Consider the following 25,232-nt stretch of genomic DNA (forward strand, 5'->3'; position numbering starts at 1 on the left):
AGCCAAGAGCATGGGATGAATTTCCATTTGTTAGGGTCCTCTTTAATTTCTCTTAGGCGTGTCTTGTAGTTTTCAGGATATAGGTCTTTCACTTCCTTGGTCAGGTTTATTCCTAAGTATTTTATTCATTTTGATGCTATTGTGAATGGAATTGTTTTCCTGATTTCTCTTTCTGTTAGCTCATCATTAGTGTATAGGAAAGCAACAGATTTCTGTGTGTTAATTTTGTATCCTGCAACTTTGCTGAATTCAGATATTAGTTCTAGTAGTTTTGGAGTGGAGTATTTAGGGTTTTCTTAATGTACAATATCATGTCATCTGCAAATAGTGACAGCTTGACTTCTTCTTTACCAGTCTGGATAGCCTATATTTCTTTGTTTTGTCTGATTGCCATAGCTAGGACCTCCAGTACTATATTGAATAACAGTGGGGAGAGTGGGCATCCCTGTCTTGTTCCCGATCTTAGGTGAAAAGCTTTCAGCTTCTCGCTTTTAAGTATGATGCTGGCTGTGGGTCTGTCATATATGGCCTTTATTATGTTGAGGTACTTGTCCTCTATACCCATTATATTAACTTTTTTGTTGTGCATATTTTCATCACTCAATCATATCTTTATTCAGCAAATATTTTATTAAATGACTACTAGTCAGGCACTATCCTAGGCACTGAGAAACAGTGATGAACCAACAGACAAAGTTCTTGACCCTGTGGAGCAGCTCAAAGGCCAGAAGGATAAAACAATAATAATAAGCTCGTTATTACTTTAGAGTAAAATAAGAGAGAAAAGGAGTGATAGAAAATGATAGAAGGTGATTTCCTTTTGAACTAGGAAGGTTAGTGGATTTAAAGGTTATGCTAGAAATTTGGACTTTATCCTGGGTGACAGAGCCACAGATAATTTAAAGGAGGGGAAAGATAATACTCAACTTTGCACTTCAGATACATCACTCTAGTAACACTTGGAATACTGTTAGCCAAATAGGTTAATAAAATTTAGAGTTGGGGTGAACCGTTCTTTTACCACATATTCCTGCATCAGTCCAAAAAGTAAAAATCCCTACTATGAGTTTCCATTTAGGAACATCATTCATTCCTTCCATAAAAGGAGTAGTGAGTTGCATAATTTCTGAATTTGAAGAATGAACCACTGCAAATGCATGGCTTACGTTTTTTTTTGGCACTTTTTGCTATTTTCTCAAAACAAGCTTTCCGATAATAAGGTTTAAGTTTTGACATGTGTTTGATTCTTCCTGTGTCTGTTTATCAACTGAATCCAAACTCTAACTGGAGAGGGCATAGGTTGTCTACTTAGCAACTCAGTAATCCAAACAAGCTCTTAAACTCAGAGGCAAGGCTAGGGTTGTAGATAGAGAACTGGGAAGAATAGATGATAACCTTAGTGAAGTTCTTATGGGTAAACAAGATTACTTTAGGAAAGTGTGTTGTGTAAAAAAGCAACTGACTAAGAATAGAACCTCTAAGAACTCCAACTTTTAAGAGTTGGGTGGAAGAAAGCCTAATGGTGAAAGTTGTCTTTTTCTAAAACTCTTGGGGTCAGAATTCCAAAGCTTGCAGATTTTAGAAGGTGATGAGTACTTACACTATATACTACATCCCAAGTTGTCTAGTAAAAAAACAGTTGTGCAATGAAATGTGAATAATCATTCTAAAAACAATGAGGTGGAAGATGGCAGCATGAGTAGGGCGCAGAAATCTCTCAAAACCATATGTAAGCTGATGGACAGTAATCGTAATGTGGTTGTTAGGGGGGACCTGATATAGGGGAGAGCATAGTAAACATAGTATTCTTCATGTAGGTATAGATTAAAAATTAAAAAAAAAAGAAAGAAAGAAAGAAAGAAAGAAAAGGGGGATTACTCCTTGATAGGATAAAACCATTGGTAAATCAAAGATCAACGCATGCTTTAAATATCCTTAATGTTGATCGCTTAAAGAGTGTCAGATGATCAGCTATGGAGGTACTCTTTTCTGATAATATTCCTTTCTCTTAATAAAAAATAAAAAAAAAAAAAAGCAGTTACTGTGTGCTGACCTCCAGTGAGTTCTGCACAGTGGTATAGAGGGCATGCCAAAGTGTGGGCAAAGGGTCTGTTTGTTTCTATGCAGAAGACCAAGGCCTAGCTTTGATACCCAGAAAATGAACTAAGATACGATATGAGGAGGAGCTTCTGGCATCAGCACTCTCTGGAGGACTTGTGCCAGGGGATGATCATCAAAAAGCCTCCACAGGGATCCGGACGATGCTGTGGTTGTGGCTGCATCCAGCCCACCGTCTCCTGGACTTGCCATAGGAATGAGGAGGGAGATGTCTAGGCTGGCATGTGCATACAGTGAGACAACGAATTTGACCGGATCTGTACTGTTGGAACTCAACCAGGAGTTGGGAGGGGTGCAAGGTGTAGCACTCCAAAATCTTATGACTATAGACTATCTACGGTTAAAAGAACATATGGGATGTGAACAGATCCCAGAAATGGGCTGCTTTAATTTGTCTGATTTCTCTCAGACGGTTCAAGTACAGTTGGACAATATCCATCATATCATAGACAAATTTTCACAAATGCCTAGGGTGCTTAAATGGTTTTCTTGGCTTCACTGGAGATGGATGGTAATTATAGATTTGCTTTGTTTATGTCACCGTATTCCTATTATGTTAATATGTGTGTGCAAATTAGTTAGTAGTTTAAAACCTATACATACTTAAGGTACTCTACAAGAAGATATGTCAAAGAAATAATCAATCCTTCCATGTTTCCTTCCATATGCTACATCTGTAGCTTTTCTTCTTTCTTCCTAATTACATCCCTTAAATAGAATTCGTGCCTCATATCGAATTTACCGAGTATCATAATTCCTCCAGGTGGTAAAGATACCTTGAGACAAGTGCTGGGCATAGAAGCCACAGGGCATAAATCTGCAAAGAAGTAAAAAGCTAACCTTTTCAAACAATATGGCTTCTCTCTCACTTACCAAGTTTACATTTCCCTGTATGGCCCCGGAAGATGACTGGTTAGCCAGAGACGGGTAAGATTCCTCAAGGGAGGAACAACCTAAGACAGGCACAGTCGCAGGGGGGCCATCAGGTGAGAATTTGGGGATCAACAGAGGTGAGGCTCAGAACCTCACCCCCCCTGCTTTGAGAGAAATCTTCTGCATCCGTGGATGTTTTGCTGCCCTTGTCTAGCCTGGATTAATACTTAGTCCATAGGCACACACCTGATCATCTGATCATCTACATTTGCCCTCTTACAGCACTAAACTATGTTTTCTACCTTTATCTTGCATCTACCTACCACTTCAGCATTTTATTAAAAATAAAAATAATAATAATAATAAAGGGAGAAATGTGGGATCAACATATAAATCTAGTACAAAAATCAAATGAATATTCATATTTGACCTGATTGTTTATAGGTCATAATGTGTGATCAAAACCAAAAGTTTCTGTGATGAATGCCCTTTTACTGTTCACCATGTAAGAATTTATTCACTATGTAAGAATTCGTTCACCATGTAAGAACATGTTCGTTATGCTTCAGAAGATTGGAGACTGACGAGAATTAGACTTGAGATGGATTCATGATTGTACATTGAGCATTGACCCCCCTATACCGAATTTTATTGTTGTTAACAACCATTTGATCAATAAATATGAGAAATGCCCTCTCAAAAAAAAAAACCCCAAAAAAAACCATATATATTTTTGAAAATACAACAAATACAACTATTCTTAAAAGAGAGACCAGAAGATACAGGACAACAGCCAGGCTACATTTACATCTGTGAGAACCCAGTGCCTCACAAAGGGGGTAAAATACAAGCCACGGCCTGGTGGGACCCGAGTGCTACCCCTACCCCAGCTCCCCAGTGGGAGGAGAGGAGTCGGAGCAGGGATGGAGAGGGAGCCGAGGACTGCTAAACACCCAGCCTTAGGCATCCACACCAGGAGCATAGACACACAGTGACTGGTGTGCTGGATACTAGGGAAACAGAACAGTAAAACCTGTGAGCAGGTTCCCACAGCCAGTGCCCCTGGAACAAAAGAAAGGCAAGTGCTTTTTGAAAGTCTTAAAGGGAGAGGAGCCTCACAGCTAGACAGAAGCATCCCGGCACACTCAGCCCAGCAACTGGGAATCCCGGGGAACTCTGGGCGCCATAACCACCTGGGTGGCAGCGCAGCTCTGAGGCCCCTTATTGTGGTAGCCTCCCGCCTGTTCCCCCTCCAGCGCGGCCCTGCCATAGCAGAGCAGCAGCCTGAGACTGGTCACGCCTACAGCAGCAGTGCAGAGCTTCCTCCACAGCAGCCCGGGCAAGAATCAGAGACCCCATCTGCATGCAGCTGCCCACCACAAGCTGCTAGGGGTCACCATTCTCCCAGGAGAGGAAAGTGAGGAGCAAGCAGGAACAGACTTTGTTCTCCCAGCTGACACATGTGCCAACTGCCCACGACTCCCTCTATTGCTGTGAAAAGGCAGAAGAATTTGATCCAGACCAGACTAACCCAGACATCCTCCCCTGAGAAGGAATCTGGGGAGATAGACCTAACCAATATTCCTGAAAAAGAATTCAAAATAAAGGTCATAACCATGCTGATGGACTTGCAGAGAAATATGCAAGAGCTAAGGAGGGAGAATACAGAAACAAAACAATCTTGGAAGGACTTAAAAGCAGAATGGATGAGATGCAAGAAGCCATTAATGGAATAGAAATCAAAGAACAAGAATGTAGAGAAGCTGATGCAGAGAGAGAGAAAAGGATCTCCAGGAATGAAAGAATATTAAGAGAACTGTGTGACCAGTCCAAATAGGACAATATTCGCATTATAGGGATACCAGAAGAAGAAAAGGGAGAAAAAGGGATAGAAAGTGTATTTGAAGAAATAATTGCTGAAAACTTCCCCAAACTGAGGGAGGAAATAGTCACTCAAACCATGGAAGCGCACAGAACTCCCAACACAAGGGACCCAAGGAGGACAACACCAAGAAACATAACAATGAAAATGGCAAAGATCAAGGACAAGGACAGAGTATTAAAGGCAGCCAGAGAGAGAAAAAAGGTCACCTACAAAGGAAAACCCATCAGGCTATCATCAGACTTCTCAACAGAAACCTTACAGGCCAGAAGAGAATGGCATGATATATTTAATGCAATGAAACAGAAGGGCTTTGCACCAAGAATACTGTATCCAGCACGATTATCATTTAAATACGAAGGAGGGATTAAACAATCCCAGACAAGCAAAAGTTGAGGGAATTTGCCTCCCACAAACCACCTCTACAGGGTATTTTAGAGGGACTGCTCTGGATGGGAGCACTCCTAAGGCCAAATAGATGTCACCAGAAAAAATAAAATCACAGCAAAGAAAGCAGAACAATCAAATACTAACTAAAGGCAAAAAATAAAATCTACCCACAAAAGCAGTCAAAGGAAACATAAGAGCACAAAATAAAAACACCCAACATATAAAGAAGGGAGGATGAGGAATAAGAAGGGAGAGAAATAATCATCAGACTGTGTTTATAATAGCTTAATAAATGAGTTAAGTTAGATAGTAAGATAGTAAAGAAGCTAACCTTGAACCTTTGGTAACCACCGACCTAAAGCCTGCAATGGCAATAAGTACATATCTTTCAATAATCACCCTAAATGTAAATGGACTGAATGCACCAATCAAAAGACACAGAATAACAGAATGGATAAAAAAGCAAGACCCATCTATATGCTGCTTACAAGAGACCCACCTCAAACCCAAAGACATGCGCAGACTAAAAGTCAAAGGATGGAAAAAGATATTTCATGCAAACTACAGGGAGAAAAAAAGCAGGTGTTGCAGTACTAGTATCAGACCAAATAGGCTTCAAAACAAAGAAAGTAACAAGAGATAAACAAGGACATTACATAATGATAAAGGGCTCAGTCCAACAAGAGGATATAACCATTATAAATATATATGCACCCAACACAGGAGCACCAGCATATGTGAAACAAATACTAACAGAATTAAAGGAGGAAATAGAATGCAATGCATTCATTTTAGGAGACTTCAATACACCACTCACTCCAAAGGACAGATCCACCAGACAGAAAATAAGTAAGGACACAGAGGCACTGAACAACACACTAGAACAGATGGACCTAATAGACATCTATAGAACTCTACACCCAAAAGCAACAGGATACACATTCTTCTCAAGTGCACATGGAACATTCTCCAGATAGACCACATACTAGGCCACAAAAAGAACCTCAGTAAATTCCAAAAGACTGAAATCCTACCAGCCAACTTTTCAGACCACAAAGGTATAAAAATAGAAATAAATTGTACCAAGAAAGCAAAAAGGCTCACAAACACATGGAGACTTAACAACACGCTTCTAAATAGTCAATGGATCAATGACCAAATTAAAATGGACATCCAGCAATATATGGAAATAAATGACAACAACAACACAAAGCCCCAACTTCTGTGGGACACAGCAAAAGCAGTCTTAAGAGGAAAGTATATAGCAATCCAGGCATATTTAAAGAAGGAAGAACAATCCCAAATGAATAATCTAATGTCACAATTATCGAAATTGGAAAAAGAAGAACAAATGAGGCCTAAGGTCAGCAGACGGAGGGACATAATAAAGATCAGAGAAGAAATAAATAAAATTGAGAAGAATAAAACAATAGCAAAAATCAATGAAACCAAGAGCTTGTTCTTTGAGAAAATAAACAAAATAGATAAGCCTCTAGCCAGACTTATTAAGAGAAAAAGAGAGTCAACACACATCAAAAGAATCAGAAACGAGAAAGGAAAAGTCACAACGGACCCCACAGAAATACAAAGAATTATTAGAGAATACTATGAAAACCTATATGCTAAGAAGCTGGGAAACCTAGGAGAAATGTACAACTTCCTAGAAAAAAACAACCTTCCAAGTCTGACCAAGGAAGAAACAGAAAATCTAAACAGAACAATTACCAGCAATGAAATTGAAGTGGTAATCAAAAAACTACCCAAGAGCAAAACTCCCGGGCCAGATGGATTTACCACAGAGTTTTATCAGACATACAGAGAAGACATAATACCCATTCTCCTTAAAGTTTTCCAAAAGAAATAGAAGAGGAGAGAATACTTCCAGACTCATTCTATGAAGCCAGTATCACCCTAATACCAAAACCAGGCAAAGACCCCGCCAAATAAGAAAATTACAGACCAATATCCCTGATGAACGTAGATGCAAAAATACTCAACAAAATATTAGCAAACCAAATTAAAAAATACATCAAGAGGATCATACACCATGACCAAGTGGGATTCATCTCAGTGATGCAAGGATGGTACAACATCCGAAAATCCATCAACATCATCCACCACATCAACAAAAAGGACAAAAATCACATGATCATCTCCACAGATGCTGAAAAAGCATTCTACAAAATGCAACATTCATTCATGACAAAAACTCTCAACAAAATGCGTATAGAAGGCAAGTACCTCAACATAATAAAGGCCATATATGAAAAACCCACAGCCAACATCATACTGAGCAGCGAGAAGCTGAAAGCTTTTCCTCTAAGATTGGGAACAAGACAGGGATGCCCACTCTCTGCACTGTTACTCAACATAGTACTGGAGGTCCTAGCCACGGCAATCAGACAACGCAAAGAAATACAAGGAATCCAGATCGGTAAAGAATGCAGCAGCCCAATTTGAAAAAGACATGCAACAAAGGAAAAACTGAAGGAACAAAGAGCAGCAGAATCACAGAACCCAAGAATGGACTAACAGTTACCAAAGGGAAAGGGACTGGGCAGAATGGGTTGGAAGGGAGGGAGAAGGTGGGGGAAGAAGAAAGGCGGCCTTACGATTAGCATGTATAATGTGTGGGGGGCACGGGGAGGGCTGTGCAACACCAAGAAGACAAGTAGTGATTTTACAGCATCTTACTATGCTAATGGGCAGTGACTAATGGGGTATGTACAGGGGACTTGGTGAAGGGGGGAGTCTAGTAAACATAATGTTCCTCATGTAATTGTAGATTAATGATACCAAAAACAAAACAAAACAAAACAAAAAAACAATGAGTTGATCTTTAAGTTTTGCTCAGATAGTTTGGAGTTTAAAAGCATTTTATTTCTGTTATTTTTGGCTTTCCATTATGGTGTCATTTAAACCTTTGTTAGTGACACATAAACAGGACAATTCTGTGTTATAGAAAAGATGAAATCAGAAGCATTGTAAGAGTGAAAACTTACATGCATGTGCATACACAGGTGGAAGAGTGTGAAACAAGCAGCTAAAAATAGGCGAAGGAAAGGCTAAAACAAACCAAACTCAGCAAAGGTTGAGGAAATGCCCCCTGGAGAAAGGGGTTAAAACTAAAGAGATGTTAACAAACCCATAGTCTCAAGAAACTTCATGTGAATCTATTTTGGGGCAATTTACTTTAATACATGAAATCTCACAGTGGTTCATAATGGTAAAAAGATGTTAGAATTGATAAAATTCCTTTGTTATCCCCTACAACTTAACAACCCAGCTAACATCCAAGAGGATTATTTGTTAAAGCACTAAAATGATGAATGTACCTTTTATAAATAATATATGGAGAGAAAAAAGTTAAAATGTTTTTTCAAAATTAAGTTCATCTTGCTTGGAGTATTTGGAATAAGGAGAGTAAATATGATTACAGTATAGGATAAATTACTTTTATTTAGGTTTCAAATAAGGCAATAATGTAAAATAAGTAATTCCAATAATTTTTTCTATAGCTTTCTTTTATGAATTCATTTATTGTTTATTCAAACTGCCTCTACAATTTGTGCTTTGTTCAAGCATATGGGGCTGGGAGGATGGAAAAGATAGGGAAAACCTAGTCCCTGTGTTTAAATTTTGATTAGGGAGATAAAACAAAGAATAAAATAAAGAACAATTATAATCAAGTAAAAATGCTATGGTTAAAATACGCATGGAAACTGGCTCTCTATTATGCTCTTTTAGATGACAAAAGAAAGCATTGTTAGTGATGGAAGGAAACTTAGAGCAGATGACCTTATGAATCTGTAATGAAAAGAAAGGACTTTCAAAAGATTTCACTACATGATAGAGGTTCTTAGAAGATTATACTTGCTTAAATTCGAAGTTCTAAAGTAAAAAGCCCTCTGCAACAATATTTTTATCCATAACCTTGTCTTACATGTTAACCAACATCTTTGTTCTGTATTTTTTCCTAAAGAACTAGAATAGAAAGACAGATGATGAGCTGAACAGGAAGAAAAAAGGATAAGCTCTTCCCCAATTTTTTATCCCCCCAAATTCGGGGAAAGCTGTAAATTTGAAACTTACACTGTATGTGTATGCTCACTGAAATGAGATAATTCCTACAGGACCTAAACTACCGTATAGCTTCTGGTATTCATGGTACTTCAGAGTCTTATAATTAGACTAATAGTCTGCTAATGTTGAATTTTGATACCAAATAGTCTAATGGCACATCTGAAGTCCTTGTTGTAACTTGAAAATTACCAGTATGTGTTTTTTCACACAAGGAGGCATCTACTTGAGTTCCCGAGCATATTAATTGCATTGTTTTTATTATTTCCATTTATAAAAATGTCTAACTTTCACACAAGGAGGCATCTACTTGAGTTCCCGAGCATATTAATTGCATTGTTTTTATTATTTCCATTTATAAAAATGTCTAACTTTTTTTAAACTATGGTTTTGAGAGTCAATTCCTTTTACAAACCCAAAAATTTACACTCAAGTGTTTCAGATATTATGTATGTCTAGATCCATTCTAAGATAAATCCAGGAAATTTATTCATATAGGACAAGTCCATACCTCTGCTTCACTTTTCTGGCCCTTTAATAAAGAAATAGAGTCTCACCTGAGTCAGAACTTAGAAATGTGATTAGGTATTGGATTCCTTTATGGTCTTTCACTGCTTTTTGATTTTTTTCATTTCCCATACATAATACCCGAATACAGTTCATTACATTTACTAGCACATTTTCTATGTTTAACTTTAAGAGACTCAGTAGAACTGGGATTCCATTCTAAAAATAAGAAACAAAATAGTTAATTACAATTGGATTTATTTAAAATGTATGCAATCTTTATTTAAAAAGACAAGTCTATAATCTTTCTTGCTATAAATATCTATTTAGGACAGAAGGATTGACCCTAAATAAATGTGTCTGCTGATACAACATATTAAATGACAGTTAATACAATTTTGAGCATAAAATAGACTACTCCATACAAAAATATACCTCTGTACCAAAACTGAGGCTGCAAGTTCATCGTAACTTTTAACAAATATCTAAAAAATGTAGTTGAGTGAGATCAGCTGAATACAGTACCCATTTGGAAATATTTGCCATTGTAGACATTGCACTGGTAACTGGTAATTGTATTTGTGTACTACAAAATGTTATTTTTAAATGTGAATATAATTTCATAACTTTAAGTGGAGTAAAGGTGGCATTTCTCCCTACTAACAGAAATAATGCAAGAGTATTAAGGAAGATAAATAGAAATGTAACCTCATTTTCAATAAAGTTATAAGACATCTATAATGTTGAACCATAATAAGTATGTATGAGTTGCCTGCTGAAATGAGAGAAATCTACCATGGCCACTGGCCACAGGTAATGCTGGCAGAGCACAGTTTTCCAAAATGAGTGGCTCTACTCTGAAGAGCAGAAAAAGAAACATACATTTCCCTGTTTCCTGCCTGGAACAACAGGAATGGGTATGCAGGAGGCCAACAGACTGTTTCCTGGACCAGTCTGGCATTGTTTCCAAAATTAAGGAAGGCTAGGATGATCAAGGAATCACGCCAACAAGGTATGTTTGGAACAAGTCTATTGGTGAGGTAAAAAGGAAAATACAGACTTTGCCTTATGGAGGAAATAGAATCTACATTGTGAGGTACTATGCACCAGTCTCTGTTGGCTAGGGAAAAGTAAAGCCGAAAGGATCCATTCATACAACTCTGTGGCATAAGTCATATGCTTGCTAGCCTAGAACATCAGTCTGGGCTCTTTCCTAAATATACTTCCTACCAACAGGTGGTCCAGAAAGAATACACCTAATTAAAGATGAGTAATGATAAAAAAGACTGAGAACAGGATCTGTCCAAATATAGGGGGAAAAAAAGGAAAATCTTATGATAAATGAAAAATGCTCATTAGAAAAATATTGCCACAAAGTAAATGAAAATTGTAACCCAAAGTGGCATATTATTACCAATGGGGAAAAAAAATGAGGCAGCCATCTCATAAAACAAGCATGCACAGAAAAATACCAGAGCTTAGAGAAGAGTTTTTGACATGGGAGAGATGAAACAAGAGCTGAAAAAGCTCAGGAAAGATGTAGAAAGATATGAAGGCCAAATTGCAATGCACACAAAAATGAACAATGCTAAAAAAATATATATAGCAAGGGACAAGAAGGACAAGATTGTGAAAAAAAGAAAAATAAAGTGAAACTGGAAAAGTATTTGAAAATGATAGCTATATAAGACAGGAAAAGGTGATACAATACACAAATAATTGATTTTGCCAAAGAGAAATGGTCAGTAATTCAGTGATCAGTTAATTCAATGGTCAAATTTTGACTTTCATCTGACTACAGCATTTGACATTATTGATCATTCTCTCCTCTTTTCAACACTTTTCTTCATTTGGCTGGTAGGACCACGGATTCTTCAGGTTTCCTCCTACCTCACTGGTCATTCCTTCCTAGTATCCTTTGAGGTCTTTCCAGATCTTCCGACTTCCCCACAAACCCTGGTGACTCAACTTCCAAAAATACTACAGAATATGATCACTTTTCATTATTTCCAGTGTTACCACCCTGATTCAAGACAACATTATCTGTCACTTGAACTACTGTAATACTTAATTAGTTTTGCTGCATCCACCCTTGCCCACCTATTGCAACACAGAAGGTAGAGTGGTATAAATCTAAATCTTTTTGTGGAACATTTCAGAACAAAAACATTCAATGGCTTAACAGAGTAAAGTCAAGGTGTCTAATAATTGCCCACATGGCCCTACATGATGTGGTCCACCACTAATCAGCAGAGAGTTCTTCTATTTCTCTCCCCTCACCTACTTTTGTTTTCTTGCTGCTATTCCCTGAATATGGCAGGCATGTTTCCTCTTTATTTACTTTGCACTTGTTTCCTCTGCATACAGTGCTTTTCCCAAAAGAAAAACAAACATGGCACACTGCCTCATCTGGTTTGGGTCTGCACTCAAATGCCATCTTCTTAGTGAAGCATTTTTCATCGTGTGTCCTGCTCCCTCTTCCCTGCCTTATTTTCCTCCATAACACATATTCTTATCTAACATATTTGGCTTATTTGCTTTGTTTATTTTTTTGTTACCTTGAACTAGAATAAAAGCTCCACAAAGCCTGGGATTTTGTCTGTTTTGCTCACTGCGATAACCACAGCACCTACAATAGCATCTGCTATATGATAAACCCTCAAAAAGTATTTGTATTAGTGAACTGAAAGAGTACTACAGAAAAAGTACTACAGAAAAATTATTTAAAGATATGAATTCAAGAAACGTCCCCAAAATAAAAGAAGATGAATGTGCATGTTGAAATGTTATACAAAGTGCCAGGCAAAATAGGTAATGAACGTTGATGTGTATATCCTGGACTTCAAAGATAAAAAGAGAAAAAAATATTTATCATAAAGTAAAAGATCTAAAAAGGCCAAGAATAACAAAATATGACATAATTAAGAATAAACATGTCACACCAATAGATATAAAAGTGATACTCATTAAAAATGAGACAAAGCAAGTAAATGACAAAGCAAAACCTAAATATGCTGCATATGAGGACACATTTATCCTAATTCTGGGTAATTATCAGAATCATGGGAGATTATAAGGAGTAAATGAATACAACTAACAGACAAACTCTGGAGGTGAGCCTGGGGATGTCTATATTTTTCATAATTTTCCAAGTGATTGATACAAACCAACTAACAAGAAATAAAATGATTCTAAAAAGATGAAAAGAATGAGTAAAGCCAAATTAAGCATGAGAAACAGATCACAAGCATAATTTTGGGGAAAACAATTCAGGACAAAAATGCAGCACTTGACAACAAGGGTATATTTTATAACACTAAATGACTCTATCCATAATGAAGCATCACCTGAAGAAAACTTTACAAATAATCTTACTTGTAAATATCTATTAAAAGATTTTAAATAAACTATTAGCAGACATAATAAGGTAGGTTTTATTTGAGGAAATACAGCATGGGGAAGATTGCTTGCTGTTCACAAAAAATAACGTTCTTCTACTTCTTTCTGATACACAATTATACTACCTTCCCAGCCAGAGTGGAAATAACCAAAATGATAGAATTTCTTGTAATATATTCTCATAAACAAGAAGCATCCCCTCAAGCCTAGTAGGCACTTGGTCTGCCTTCCATGCTATCACAAGTGACAGTTTTACCAGATAGTTTTGTTGAAAAACAGTCCTCCCTGGGTCTCTTGCACTGCTATTTGTATTGTGAGTGTATCTGGATTGTAGCAGCTCTTTCATCTGGAGTGTTCCTTAGGGTTTTTATGTATCTAGTGATCTTGAAAGGTGTGGTAACGTCTTCCTTCACATGAAGAACAGTCTTGCTTATTGGTTCTATCAAAGTTCAAGGTTCCTTAGATGTGACACAGACCCAACGTACAGGTAGCTTCCATCGGGGCCCACTGTTGTCCTGTGGGTGGGGAACTGAGTAACTGCTGAAGCTCAGGCCCTTTGGTGATTGCTCTGGTACTGACTTGCTCTTTTTACTTTGGGCACCCGTGGGATTGTGGGAAGTTTTCTCTCTGCCATCATCATTGAGATTGGAGTTCTTCCCTGAGAGTTTTACCACTGTGTAATAATATGGGTATGTATCTTTCTAGCTTCTAAATAAGGGAATTACTGATGTTCTATGCAAAGAACTTACATATTTAGCAATAATGTCCTTGTTTTCAAGTTGAGCAATATCATACAGAATGACAGCACAGCGAGAATGTAGTTCAGGCTCATCAGAAGCAAGTAGGTTGATGAGAGCTGGAATGCCTCCTGCCTCTACTGTAGCATGCACTATATTTGCATGGGTTGAGATATTACTCAATAACCCAACTATTTTGCACTGTAATTTTAATTTGGAACTTTTTAATAGATTGATTAAGGCAGGAATTGTGCCTGCAATGAAGAGATCAAAGAAAAGCATGAATTATTTGTAACCATTTATCATGATAATATTTAAATGATGTTTATGGACATTGTCATATAAACAATTAGAAAATAATTCTATAAAATATTTATAAAATTATCATTTTAAAGTACATGAATGTACTTTTCTGTCTTATCCACAGCATAGGCAGCTCCCATTGCTCACATACTGGATTTTCACAGAGCACACAATCATACATTTCATGTTGGTAACCCCAAGCCACCTTTGAAATGCTTAATTTTGGGTTAATATCATTCATAAATAATTCTTTGAGCTACCAATATAGTAGCATTCAGTTCTGGTTACTGCGTCAACTTTGTGTGGCAGTGTTTGTGCAATTATTTGAGCATTTTATTGTATTTTACCTATATTTAATACAAGTGACTGAAAAAATAAAGTGCTGAATCTAGTAAAAAGCAACCTTAGCCTCATTAATTACAGTTGGCTCAAAGATATGAATATCACTGGGCATGGCGAAAATAGAAAATCTGGCTTCAGTTGGATGCTTATATCAGTTCAATGTGAAAGAAAAGAGCACATTATAGAGTACATACACAATGCTGGAAAATATAACAGGGATAATTAGGAATTTATTTATTTATCTACCTGAAATAAAACCTCCATCAAAGACTTGATTATCTAAGGTTCACTTCTGAACAGAGATTTTTATACATGTCTTTAGAACTTATTAGGGAACCACCTATAATAATTTTTTTATTCATTTATTCATTTGACAAATATTTAAGGAGTATCTCATGTGTGCTCAATATCCATATTAGAGTAGTAGCTCTCATATTGGACAGTGCAGAGAGAACATTTCCATCACTTCAGAAAGTTATATTGGATACTGCTATTCTCAGAACAACCCTATAAAAGTAGGAGACATTTTATTAATGAAGAAACTAGGCTGAAAGAGGTAAGTATTTAGCCTATTAGAAACTATAAAAAAATCAAAACTAGTTACAAACCCAGGACTGACACAAAAACTGCTATTTTTAATTAAAAATAAATTGTGTAAATACAGAATTGGGAAACTCTCTAAATCAAATATAAGAGGTAATATGGTAAACTGGTTTAATATCATTTTTAAGTTTGTAAATTTTTAGAGAAATGGGATTTATCTGTCTTTTTGATACTGTGAAGGAAAATAAAATATAAGGTTATCAGGTAAAGGAAAACAGAAACTCAAAATCACCTAAAACATTTCCTCCACAATTAAAAATAGATTTTAAAGCTATTGACTGAATATAATATAGTTCTACATAAAATGACATAAGAAAAACAATTAATAGATTTTATGTCACCTGCACTCAAAATACATCTCCAGTATCCATCCCTCGCTAAGCAAATTACTTCCAAGGACATGACGGCCATCATCCTTCGCTTATAGCTTTCACACTGCAACATTTCTGATAAGTATTCAACAGAAAAGCATGTTATAATTTTACATAGGGAGTGGAATGATTAATTCTGTTTCTGTATAGGCCAAGTGAAGCTATGATTTGAGATCACTACCCTCAAATGCATTCATTAAACCCCCTCTGTGCATGGCCTTCTGTGAGATGCCAAACAGATTAAACACACATGTGCTCTTTGAGGTTTTTAATCTGTATAATTAGTACAAAAACATCCTGAAATTTTTTATCTTTGGTCTGAATAACTTAGATTTACTGGTCATACAGTTCAAATTCACTTGGAAAATAGTACACCTCTCTCTTGTCTGAAATAAATCGTTGAATAAAAGTTGAGTATGGGTTTTCAAAGATGGCAAAATAATCTACATTATTGTCAGTAAAAATTTTATTCATTAAATCATATATGAGGCTTTATACATATATGAATATGAAGTAGATACTTTTAAAAATCTTGAATGAACTTATACTCCAGATAGGAGGTAATACAAATATACATGCTTCTAAACAATGTCTGTGGTATAAGAAAAAACACACAGATATATCCTTTCCTCATCTCTCTTTACCAAGCCCCTGTAAAGCAGATCTGGTCCTAAACTCCTTCCTTGGCTAGATCATTTCATGGCTTCTACTCCAAACCTAACCCTGGAAACTTCTAATAAATTTTAATTATTCTTTTACTCAGGTGGAAATGAGCAGTGTAAAGAGGATATACTATTCCAGGGCTCAAAGCAAAGAAGCAGTGACGAGATGCTCACTGGTTGTTACTGTGTTTGAGTCATTGTCAGGACTACCCAATAATGGTTGCAGGAAAGGGTGGATGTCAGGAATTTTTTGTGCCATTAGGCCATTCTTTTTTGGGGTCAGAGTTTCCTATGATTGTGGTGAGTATTTCTTATGTGTTAGTCTATGAAAAGTAACAGGATGATTTTTTTAGTTCCTCCTAAGAAGACTAAGATATAATGATATATATATACACACAAACATTGAAAATACTTTCTAATATCTCTTGGGGCTGATATAATTGGAATGTGTTTCCAGTAACCAGTAAATTCCAAAATCAGATATTAAAAATGTTTTTAAACCAATTATTCAGACTTCTTGAATCCATAGAAAGGGGTTGAAAATCTTAGATACCCCATCTAAATGATTTGTTGGGAACACTATCAGTTCTCGTTCTACACTTTGTTTCATTTTTTGCTTGAGTTTTTATCTTATTGAAGCAATACATGCTCATGATTTGGAGCATGGAAAGACCTATAGCAAAATACAGTGGTTTCTTGCCCACTCTGTCCACTTGTCTGACTGAGTTCATTTCTCCAGATATAACCACTTTGGACATTTTTCCTGTATCTTCTGTGATGTAAATATCTCCACAGTTCTAAATATTAATATACACTGTTACCTTTTGTTATATAAAATTTAAATATCATTTGACTTCATACTATGTTAAATGAGAAACTAGCTCTTTCAACACTGCTCTGCCATTTCCCTGCTTCCCATTCCCCATATTTATAGTTTTTAGTTAAATGAATATTCAATACTTACATTGTAATGCCTGTGTAGGTATTATTCACAGCTAAGCATTGTAGTCTAGTACAATTGTATCTCCTTTACTACATTTGTCTTTCCCGAAGGTAATAATTTCCTTATTTTATTTTATCTGCTTAGTTTTCTTTGTAACTATAGGTAATTCCTCCCACATTTTCCTTTGGCTGGGTATACAATTTCCAGTCTGGGATTTCCCTTTACTGTCATCTTTGAAATTTCCTTTGCTATGCTCTTGGTTAGACTCCCAGTTTGCTGTTTGTTGGGGAGAATTCCCACCTTAGTATCTTTAGGTCCTGACTGGTTCACCTCAGCAGAGACCACTCCTGACTAGCACTGCCGTCCTCGAGCGCCCTGGAGATTTACGGTGTGAGTCTGCGAGGTCCTCAGCTTCCCCACTGTTGGCTCAAAATGATTTCTCTGGTCTAAGTCCTAAGACTTGCCTGTTGCCAATATTTTATTGTGTCATATCCTTTCCTGTTTTCTCTTGAATGCTTGTTTGTTGCTGCTTGTTATTATTCAATCTCCATGTAATGTTAGTGGGGTCTTGAGAAGAAATAAAATTGTATGTGTACACTCAACTGGAGTTTTGTGTTCCCTTAACCCTTATAGTATTTCTGAAAGCAGCCTTTACCTTTACAATATTTCTGGTTAGATTGAATACAAATATGGAAATATCTTGAGCAAGATTTTTCAAAAAATCTTTAGCAAAGTCTGAAGGAAAATGTTGCTGAATCTGTCTCTAACATTAGGAGTAAGGAATAACATGGACGGAATCTTTTCCATTCAAAATTTAATTTCCTCCCTGTGTGTGTGTGTGTTAATTAGCTCTTTTGATGGAGAAGAGAATGGTTGGACTTTGGAGAAAGTTGGAAAAATAAAAACAAATTGTGTAAAATACAGTTTGGGTTATTCCTTGATTTTAATTTAGAAGTAAAACTTTCGTACACACATACAGTTCAGTATTATTTGTACTTCTGGCTTTAACTAAAAAATGTCATGATTTTAAAATACTTAAAATATGATGCATGTGTTATTTTATTTGCTCTCTTTCATAGTTAGTATCAATATTTAAGCTGTATAATAATCAGAACATTTATTTATAAAGGGATTATGTGATCTATACTCACCTACTAAAGTTTTCCAAACTGGGAGTTCAGGAATATTTAACTCTATTAAATGCTTGAGAACCTCTGTATGAAAGGTTAGCACTGATAAATGAATTATATTGTTTCCTTTATTATCTGTTTTTCTCCAGTTAGCGCCAAGAGCAAACAGGTACTGGACAGTGTCCAGTGCTCCTGAAGTGGCAGCAAGAAGGAGTGGGGTACACTGGGTCCTGAAAATAAAAAAACATTGTGGTGACTGAACTCTCGCAGTGTCAGATTTACTTCTGTGAAAGCACCCAACTGCTGTTGGAGGAAGTCTGATTTATACTATCATTGTCTTTTCCCTATTTGTTATTATTTATATTACACATGTAAATAGATTGGCCTCCCTTGCCCTGGCTGTCCTTGGTATTTACTCCTACCCTCCCTCCCAACTTAATTATCATGTCTTATAATTTGTTCAGCAGTTAATACACCACCTCATCTGATTCTTGCAGCGACTTTCCGAGCGAAGGAAGAAGCACGGTAAGTACTGTCGGCCCATCTCACAGCTGACGGAGCTGAGGTTCAGGAAGCGTTCCGACCTGTCTTTACACTTCAGGTCTAGTTCTCAAATCCCAGCTTCCTCATTATAGCAAAAACAGTTTTTTCACAAAAATCCACTGTCTGCCTTTCAGATACTGAAGATCTTTTGGTTTAGCACATGGCTCTCCATACAAATATTACATTTCCCAGTTTCCATTATGGATAAGTATAGCCACGCAACTAAATTTGCCCAGTGTGATGTTAGGAGAAGTTACCTGGGCAACGCCCTAAAGGGAAGAGTATGCCATTATCTCTTTCTTTTTCTTCTCATGGCTAGAATACAGGCATAATAATGAAAACAGGAGCTGCATTTTGTACCACGATATGGAAACCACGTGTGAAGAAGCAACAAGAGGAAGTCTGGGTTCCACACACCATTTATGCCAGCTCATAGCCACCAACCCAGACTTCACAAGAAAGTGCTACATGTTTATCTTGTTTAAACTGCACTATTTTGGGGTATGTTTGCAGCAGCTTTAACTGTATCTTAACTGATAGATCTCCTGAATAGCAATGTGACCTTAAGCAAATTGGGTTACTTTCTTTGTAAAAGAATGAGGGCAACAAGAATCAGCGGACGGTCTGCTACCTCTATAGCTTTCTTCTTCCTTCCTAATTACAACCCTTAAATAGAATTCGTGCCTCATATCGAATTTACCAAGTATCATAATTCTTCCAAGTGGTAAAGATACCTCAAGACAAATGCTGGGCATAGGAGCCACAGGGCATAAATCTGCAAAGAAGTAAAAAGCTAACCTTTTCAAACAATATGGCTTCTCTCTCACTTACCAACTTTACATTTCCCTGTATGGCCCCGGAAGATGACTGGTTAGCCAGAGACGGGTAAGATTCCTCAAGGGAGGAACAACCTAAGACAGGCACAGTCGCAGGAGGGCCATCAGGTGAGAAATTGGGTATCAACAGAGGTGAGGCTTAGAGCCTCACCACCCCCTGCTTTGAGAGAAATCTTCTGCATCCGTGGATGTTTTATTGCCCTTGTCTAGCTTGGATTAACACATAGTCTACAGGCACACACCTGATCATCTACATTTGCTCTTTTACAACACTAAACTATGTTTTCTACCTTTATCTTGCATCTACCTACCACTTCAGCATTTTATTTAAAAAAAATAATAATAATAATAAAGGGAGAAATGTGGGATCCACATATAAATCAAGTATAAAAATCAAACGAATATTCATATTCATAATGCGTGATCAAAACTGAAAGTTTCTGTGATGACTGCCCTTGTACTGTTCACCATGTAAGAACTTATTCACTATGTAAGAACTTGTTCATTATGCTTCAGAAGATTGGAGAGTGACGAGAATTAGGCTTGGGGTGGATTAATGATTGTGCATTGAACAATAACTCCCCTATACAGAATTTTATTGTTGTTAACAACCATTTGATCAATAAATATGAGAGATGCCCTATCAAAAAAAAAAAAATCAGCGGACGGTGTAGGTGAAAGGGATGAATAAAGTGCTTAGCGCTGTTCCCCTCTCCCTTTTCACCACATCAGATTGCCTCAAAGATTACTTTTTTATCCTTATTCCTGTACTTTCCTCCCTTTGTCAAACCCCTTTCTCTGGCTGCCTGTCCTTGAACTCTCTCTGTGAGGCTGGCCCTGACTCTCCTCTATACCTTTTTTCCTGGTTCCTGGGGAAACTCTTGTTTATTGTGAGCAGTATCTGTATGCTTTCCCCCCTTTCTACTTTAACAAGACTATTTTCCTGCTATTGTTTTTCTCCTACACAATGGTAGGAATAAAGATTGCTTGTACTTCTAATACCATCACTGATTTTCCTCATTTGAAAAATGTTACCAAATAAATTTTATTACCCTTTTCAGTTCCATATTGCCATTCTGCATGCCCAGCTGGGTCCTCTTCCATCAACCTAGCTTATGAATTGCCTTACTGACATGCCCCTTCCTGTTGTCAAAGACTTCAACATCCATGCTATTAGACCTGTGTTCTGATTTTTCAGTACTTTGTCACACCTTCATTTGTGCTCCATATTCACACACACCAGCATGGTCACACTCCTCATGTGTGCCACATAGATCTCAGTCTCAGTAATTGCTTGAATTACTAATCCTTTGCTTCTTCCCTACATCACAGTTTCTTACTTCTACCTCTGACATCCAATTGTTTGAGTTTTTGCAGTTCACCCAGTCTTGTAGCCTTCTTCTGCTCGAAGACATATTAAAATACAACCAAACCAAGAGCTGAACTCTGGTCTCCACATTCCATGACTCTTTCCAGAACCTATTAGAGAATCTATTAGCCAGATCATTTCCTAGTTTCCCAAAAGCTTCCTCCACATATCTTTGCCTAAAACTTGAGTGAGGATTAATTTTTTCACTTAATAATAATGGGCAGGTTTTTTGAAGGCCCTGAGTGAATGAAACTATGTCTAAATCATGCTCAGAGATTCAAAGTAATAACCTGGTCTTTCAATTAATAGCCAAGAATGTACCTTCAGGAGAAGTTATACCTTCACCCTAAAGGTAGTTCCTCAACGAAATTGAGAAATGGAAGATTGTTTAGGAATTTTCCCTATTGCAAAGTTATTTTCCTCTTTTTAATGTTTTTCTCTTCTAACGACTAGATATTCTCCTGTTATCCAAGGCTTATCCACTTTGGTCTAGAGCTCTTGATTTGCCTCCTGGTAGTATAAGTTTCAATTCAGAGCAGCTCACCCCTTCCTAGTCTCAGACTTCTTCCAGGGCACTAAGTAGCTAACCTGATAGTGTATAGAACTATACTGGGAGGAGTTTAGGAAAAATTCATTAGGTTTACTCCTTATTCTTCCAGACAACATCCATAGGTTAACAGAAGTTCTGTCTTTATAAATTCTAAAGATAAGTGGTAGGAGGAAAAAATAGTGACCAGAAAAGATAGCGGAGCAAGGCTTCCATAGCCTTTCAGGTCAACCATACCAACCATTCTGGAGAAGCCATGAACACAGAGGTTTATATTTACAAGTGCTTGATAACTTACTCAGCTGTCGCCTCAGCTTCTAGCAAACTAGGATCCTTCCTACAGAGAGCAATGATGATGCCAATGTTATCATAGAAAGCAGCAAAGTGAATCGGCATCCAGCCTCTTTTTTCTGAAAGGGTATAATCAGCTTTGAAACAGAGTAGACAGATGGTTGTTTCCAATGAGCAAGCCTGTGCAGCCAGGTGTAGAGGTGTTGGACCTGCAATGGGTGGACAATTCCAGTGGTCAAAGATCTAAAATTCCTAAAAAGCATGCCTTTTTTATATCAAACCACAGAGCTTAGTATTGAATGATATAAAAGCTCCAAGATAAACACTGAAAGGATTAACTTAGACAATTCTGTATTTCTTTAACTCAGGATGTCTGACCTTTGAAAATCAATACTTTTTAATAAATTAATAAGTAACACTGATAATACTAGATAATTCAAAAATTAAGTCTGTGTAAAAGTCTTGTGATAAAATAAGCTATTTACTATTTTAATTATTTTCTATTTTATTCAAAATGTTTTGTAGTAGGAGGTATAGTCCTTTGAAATTGAAAAATAAAAAAAGCTCACAAAAAGCCTCTCTATGTCGCTAAATCCAGTGGGTGTTTTTCAATTCTCATTCTCATCTTACCTCTCAACAGTAAGTTGACCATTTCTTCTTTATAATAGTTTCTTTTCTTGGCTTTTGTGCCAAAACCTCCTGTTTTTCTCCTACCTCCCTGGCCACTCCTTTGTAGTTTCCTTTGGGACCTTCTCATTGTCCTGTTACCTCAATGAGCCTTAAGGCTTCCCTTGGGCCTTTTTATCTTTTCAGCGTCTTCATTTACCACCTATAAATTGTTGGTTTAGGATTATGTCTCTGGATCTGATTCTTCTCTGGATCTGATTCTTCTCCAAGCTCCGGATCCGTATCTCCAATATCTCACTTGGCATCTTCACATACCAGCTCAAACTTAGCATATTCAAAATTGACCTTGTTGCCCCAACATAATGATTAGTACCTGTCTTGCCAATGGGTTTCAGCCACTGGCAAGGTTGCTATGGATTCAGTGTGACCAAAGAAATGACAGTAGAATATTTCTTTGGGGTGAAAGGGTTTATTACAGGGCTTGTTCTCCTGGCAGTAGGTTGAGCACTAGTGTCTCTGCCTCCTCCAGAGCACTGGGCCGAGCTCTCTATATAGAGCAGTAAGCTTATTGCCTATGGGTGTGGAAGCGGCAGCCCAGCAACAGGCCAGTTACATCATCAGGTGGTTTAAGTTCAGTGAGGATCCTGGCCGTAGGAACCCCAACTGCTCAACAGTACCCCTTCCATTTTCAAGTCTCACTGATTTGGCTGATAAATTATCTGAGCACCTTGGACTATTCCTGCTGTTTGAAAGCTTCCTTCTCCAAACAACACGTCCCTTCCAGGGCCTATTCATTTCTCAGCCTACATGTTATTTATTCAGTGAAGTACTGTTTTTCTCCCAACTTAGAAACTTCTGGTGACCTCCTGCCTGCTTAGTAGTATAAGTTTTATTTCACAGCCTTTGATAATCTATAATATCTGACCCAAATCTACCTACTTAAAGTTACTGCTTCATTTGCTGGTCTCTGGACTGGCATTAAGGAACTTAAAAGTCAACACTCCATCCTAACAGCAAGTGAAAAGCTGAACAAAATGAAAAATCAACAACCCTTCCTAGATCCATTAGAGAAGTGAGGTCACAGGGTGTGGATAAAGTGAAGGTTCCTATGGCCAGGATTCTCACCTGGCCCTGGTCAGCTAGCTTACTACATAGGTGTGGTCAATACATTGTTATTGACTGTATATAAAGAGCTCTGCCCAGTGCTCTGGGTGACACAGTGGCATAGCTGCAAGGCTGCAGGAGAGAGAGGCAAGACTGGAGTGGTGGCAGCACTGAGAACAGAGACTGAGACAGCTGCAGGGGGCAGAGAGGCCCAGAGGCAGAGACTGGCTTGCTGCATGCAGACTTGCTCTGAGTGGACAGGATTCTAGTGATTGACCTGCCACCATGGGAATAAAGTTGGGTATAAACCCTTTCACCCTGAGAATGTTCTACTGTCATTTCTTTGGTCACATTGAATCCATAGTGAACTTGCCCAGGGCTGAAACCCACTGGCAAGACACAGGGAAAAATGCTGCCCCTGAAATTGGGTGTAGAGACAGATGGGTACAGAGTCACAACTTACTGCAACAGAAACCTTCACAGGAACCAGCACTAGGGTAGGAACACCTGACCTGTAATTAACAAATTGCTGGCAGCTCAGTGTGGACAAACTTGAGAGTTAAAAATTCCAGGAGGACTCAGTCACAGGAGGCCTCCATGCTTTAGTGAGTTTTACCTTGTTGGGAAAATTGAATCCTATGGCCAGGATCCTCACCTGACCCTGAACTATTTGATGATGTAACTTTCCTGCTGCTAGGCTAATGCTTCCACACCCTAGGCAATAAGGTATTATTGACTGAGTCACTATATAAAGAGCTCTGTCCAGTACTCTGGGCAGAGGCAGAGACAGAGGAGGATTACAGACCTGCAGATTGTTGGATGCAGACGTAATTCTATTGCTTGACCTATTGCGGAGAGAACAAGCCAGGTAATAAACCCTTTCACCCCAAGAATGTTCCATTGTTATTCCTCAGTCTCACTGAATCTATAGTGAACTTGCCCAGGGCTGAAACCCACTGGCAAGACATACCTCCAGGAGCTTGATCATGTCCTCACAGTGAATACTGGAGAAAACCCCCTTAGGCTTCTGGGAACCATTTTGAAATATGCCAGAGCACTCTGTTTTTCTTAACAAGGCCTGCCCTCAAGAGAACCTAGTTTACCAGAGCATAACCTGCTGGGGTTTTATCACAGCCTAACCTACTCAGGGGAAAGGAAATACCCAACTCTTGCCCCCTCCAGCCATTCTAAGGTGGGAGAGGACTCACAAGAACGTGTGAAGTTCACAGTCAAGTAGCACAGGCTCCAGGAAAGACTTCAGCCTCATCACAGGACTAGAGAACACACTGGTTCCTTTCAGTCAGCAGAAGGCATTAGCTGCCCTCAGCAGGACAAAACATACCAAAATGACTGAAGAGGGTTTTAAAACTAGCCTCCCCATTGACCCTTTCCCTTCTCTCCACTTCTTTCCAAAAATATGTCAGCACAACCTATGGGCAGGAGTACTATTCTTATATCCCCCTTTTACTTCTTTAACATGTGAATAGAATGCAGAATCTTGGCTTCCATGTAGCCCTTCTGAATTAGAATCTGCATTTTAACAAGATGCCTGGGTGATTCCTGTGTACTTGAAGT

General features: G+C 37.8%; 1 protein-coding gene across 11 annotated transcripts in view; it reads right to left on the reverse strand.

The window, feature by feature from the left end:
• ANKAR (ankyrin and armadillo repeat containing) overlaps window positions 1-25,232 on the reverse strand; it is a 71,123-nt gene that overhangs the window by 21,119 nt on the left and 24,772 nt on the right. For 10 of the 11 annotated variants that reach the window (XR_012123639.1, XR_012123638.1, XR_012123640.1 and 7 more), the window contains 5 exons: window positions 21,934-22,135; window positions 18,362-18,570; window positions 15,576-15,680; window positions 13,999-14,240; window positions 9,901-10,069 (listed from right to left, as the gene is read on the reverse strand). Coding sequence is in view for 8 of the 11 variants with exons in the window: in XM_073218526.1 (XP_073074627.1) it covers window positions 9,901-10,069; window positions 13,999-14,240; window positions 15,576-15,680; window positions 18,362-18,570; window positions 21,934-22,135 (927 nt within the window). In the remaining 3 variants the exon portion in view is untranslated. The remainder of the gene's footprint in view (window positions 1-9,900; window positions 10,070-13,998; window positions 14,241-15,575; window positions 15,681-18,361; window positions 18,571-21,933; window positions 22,136-25,232) is intronic. The other variant, XM_073218524.1, reaches the window with a different exon arrangement.

This window comes from Manis javanica, chromosome 12 (assembly GCF_040802235.1).
Source record: "Manis javanica isolate MJ-LG chromosome 12, MJ_LKY, whole genome shotgun sequence".
NCBI classification, from domain to species: Eukaryota; Metazoa; Chordata; class Mammalia; order Pholidota; family Manidae; genus Manis; species Manis javanica.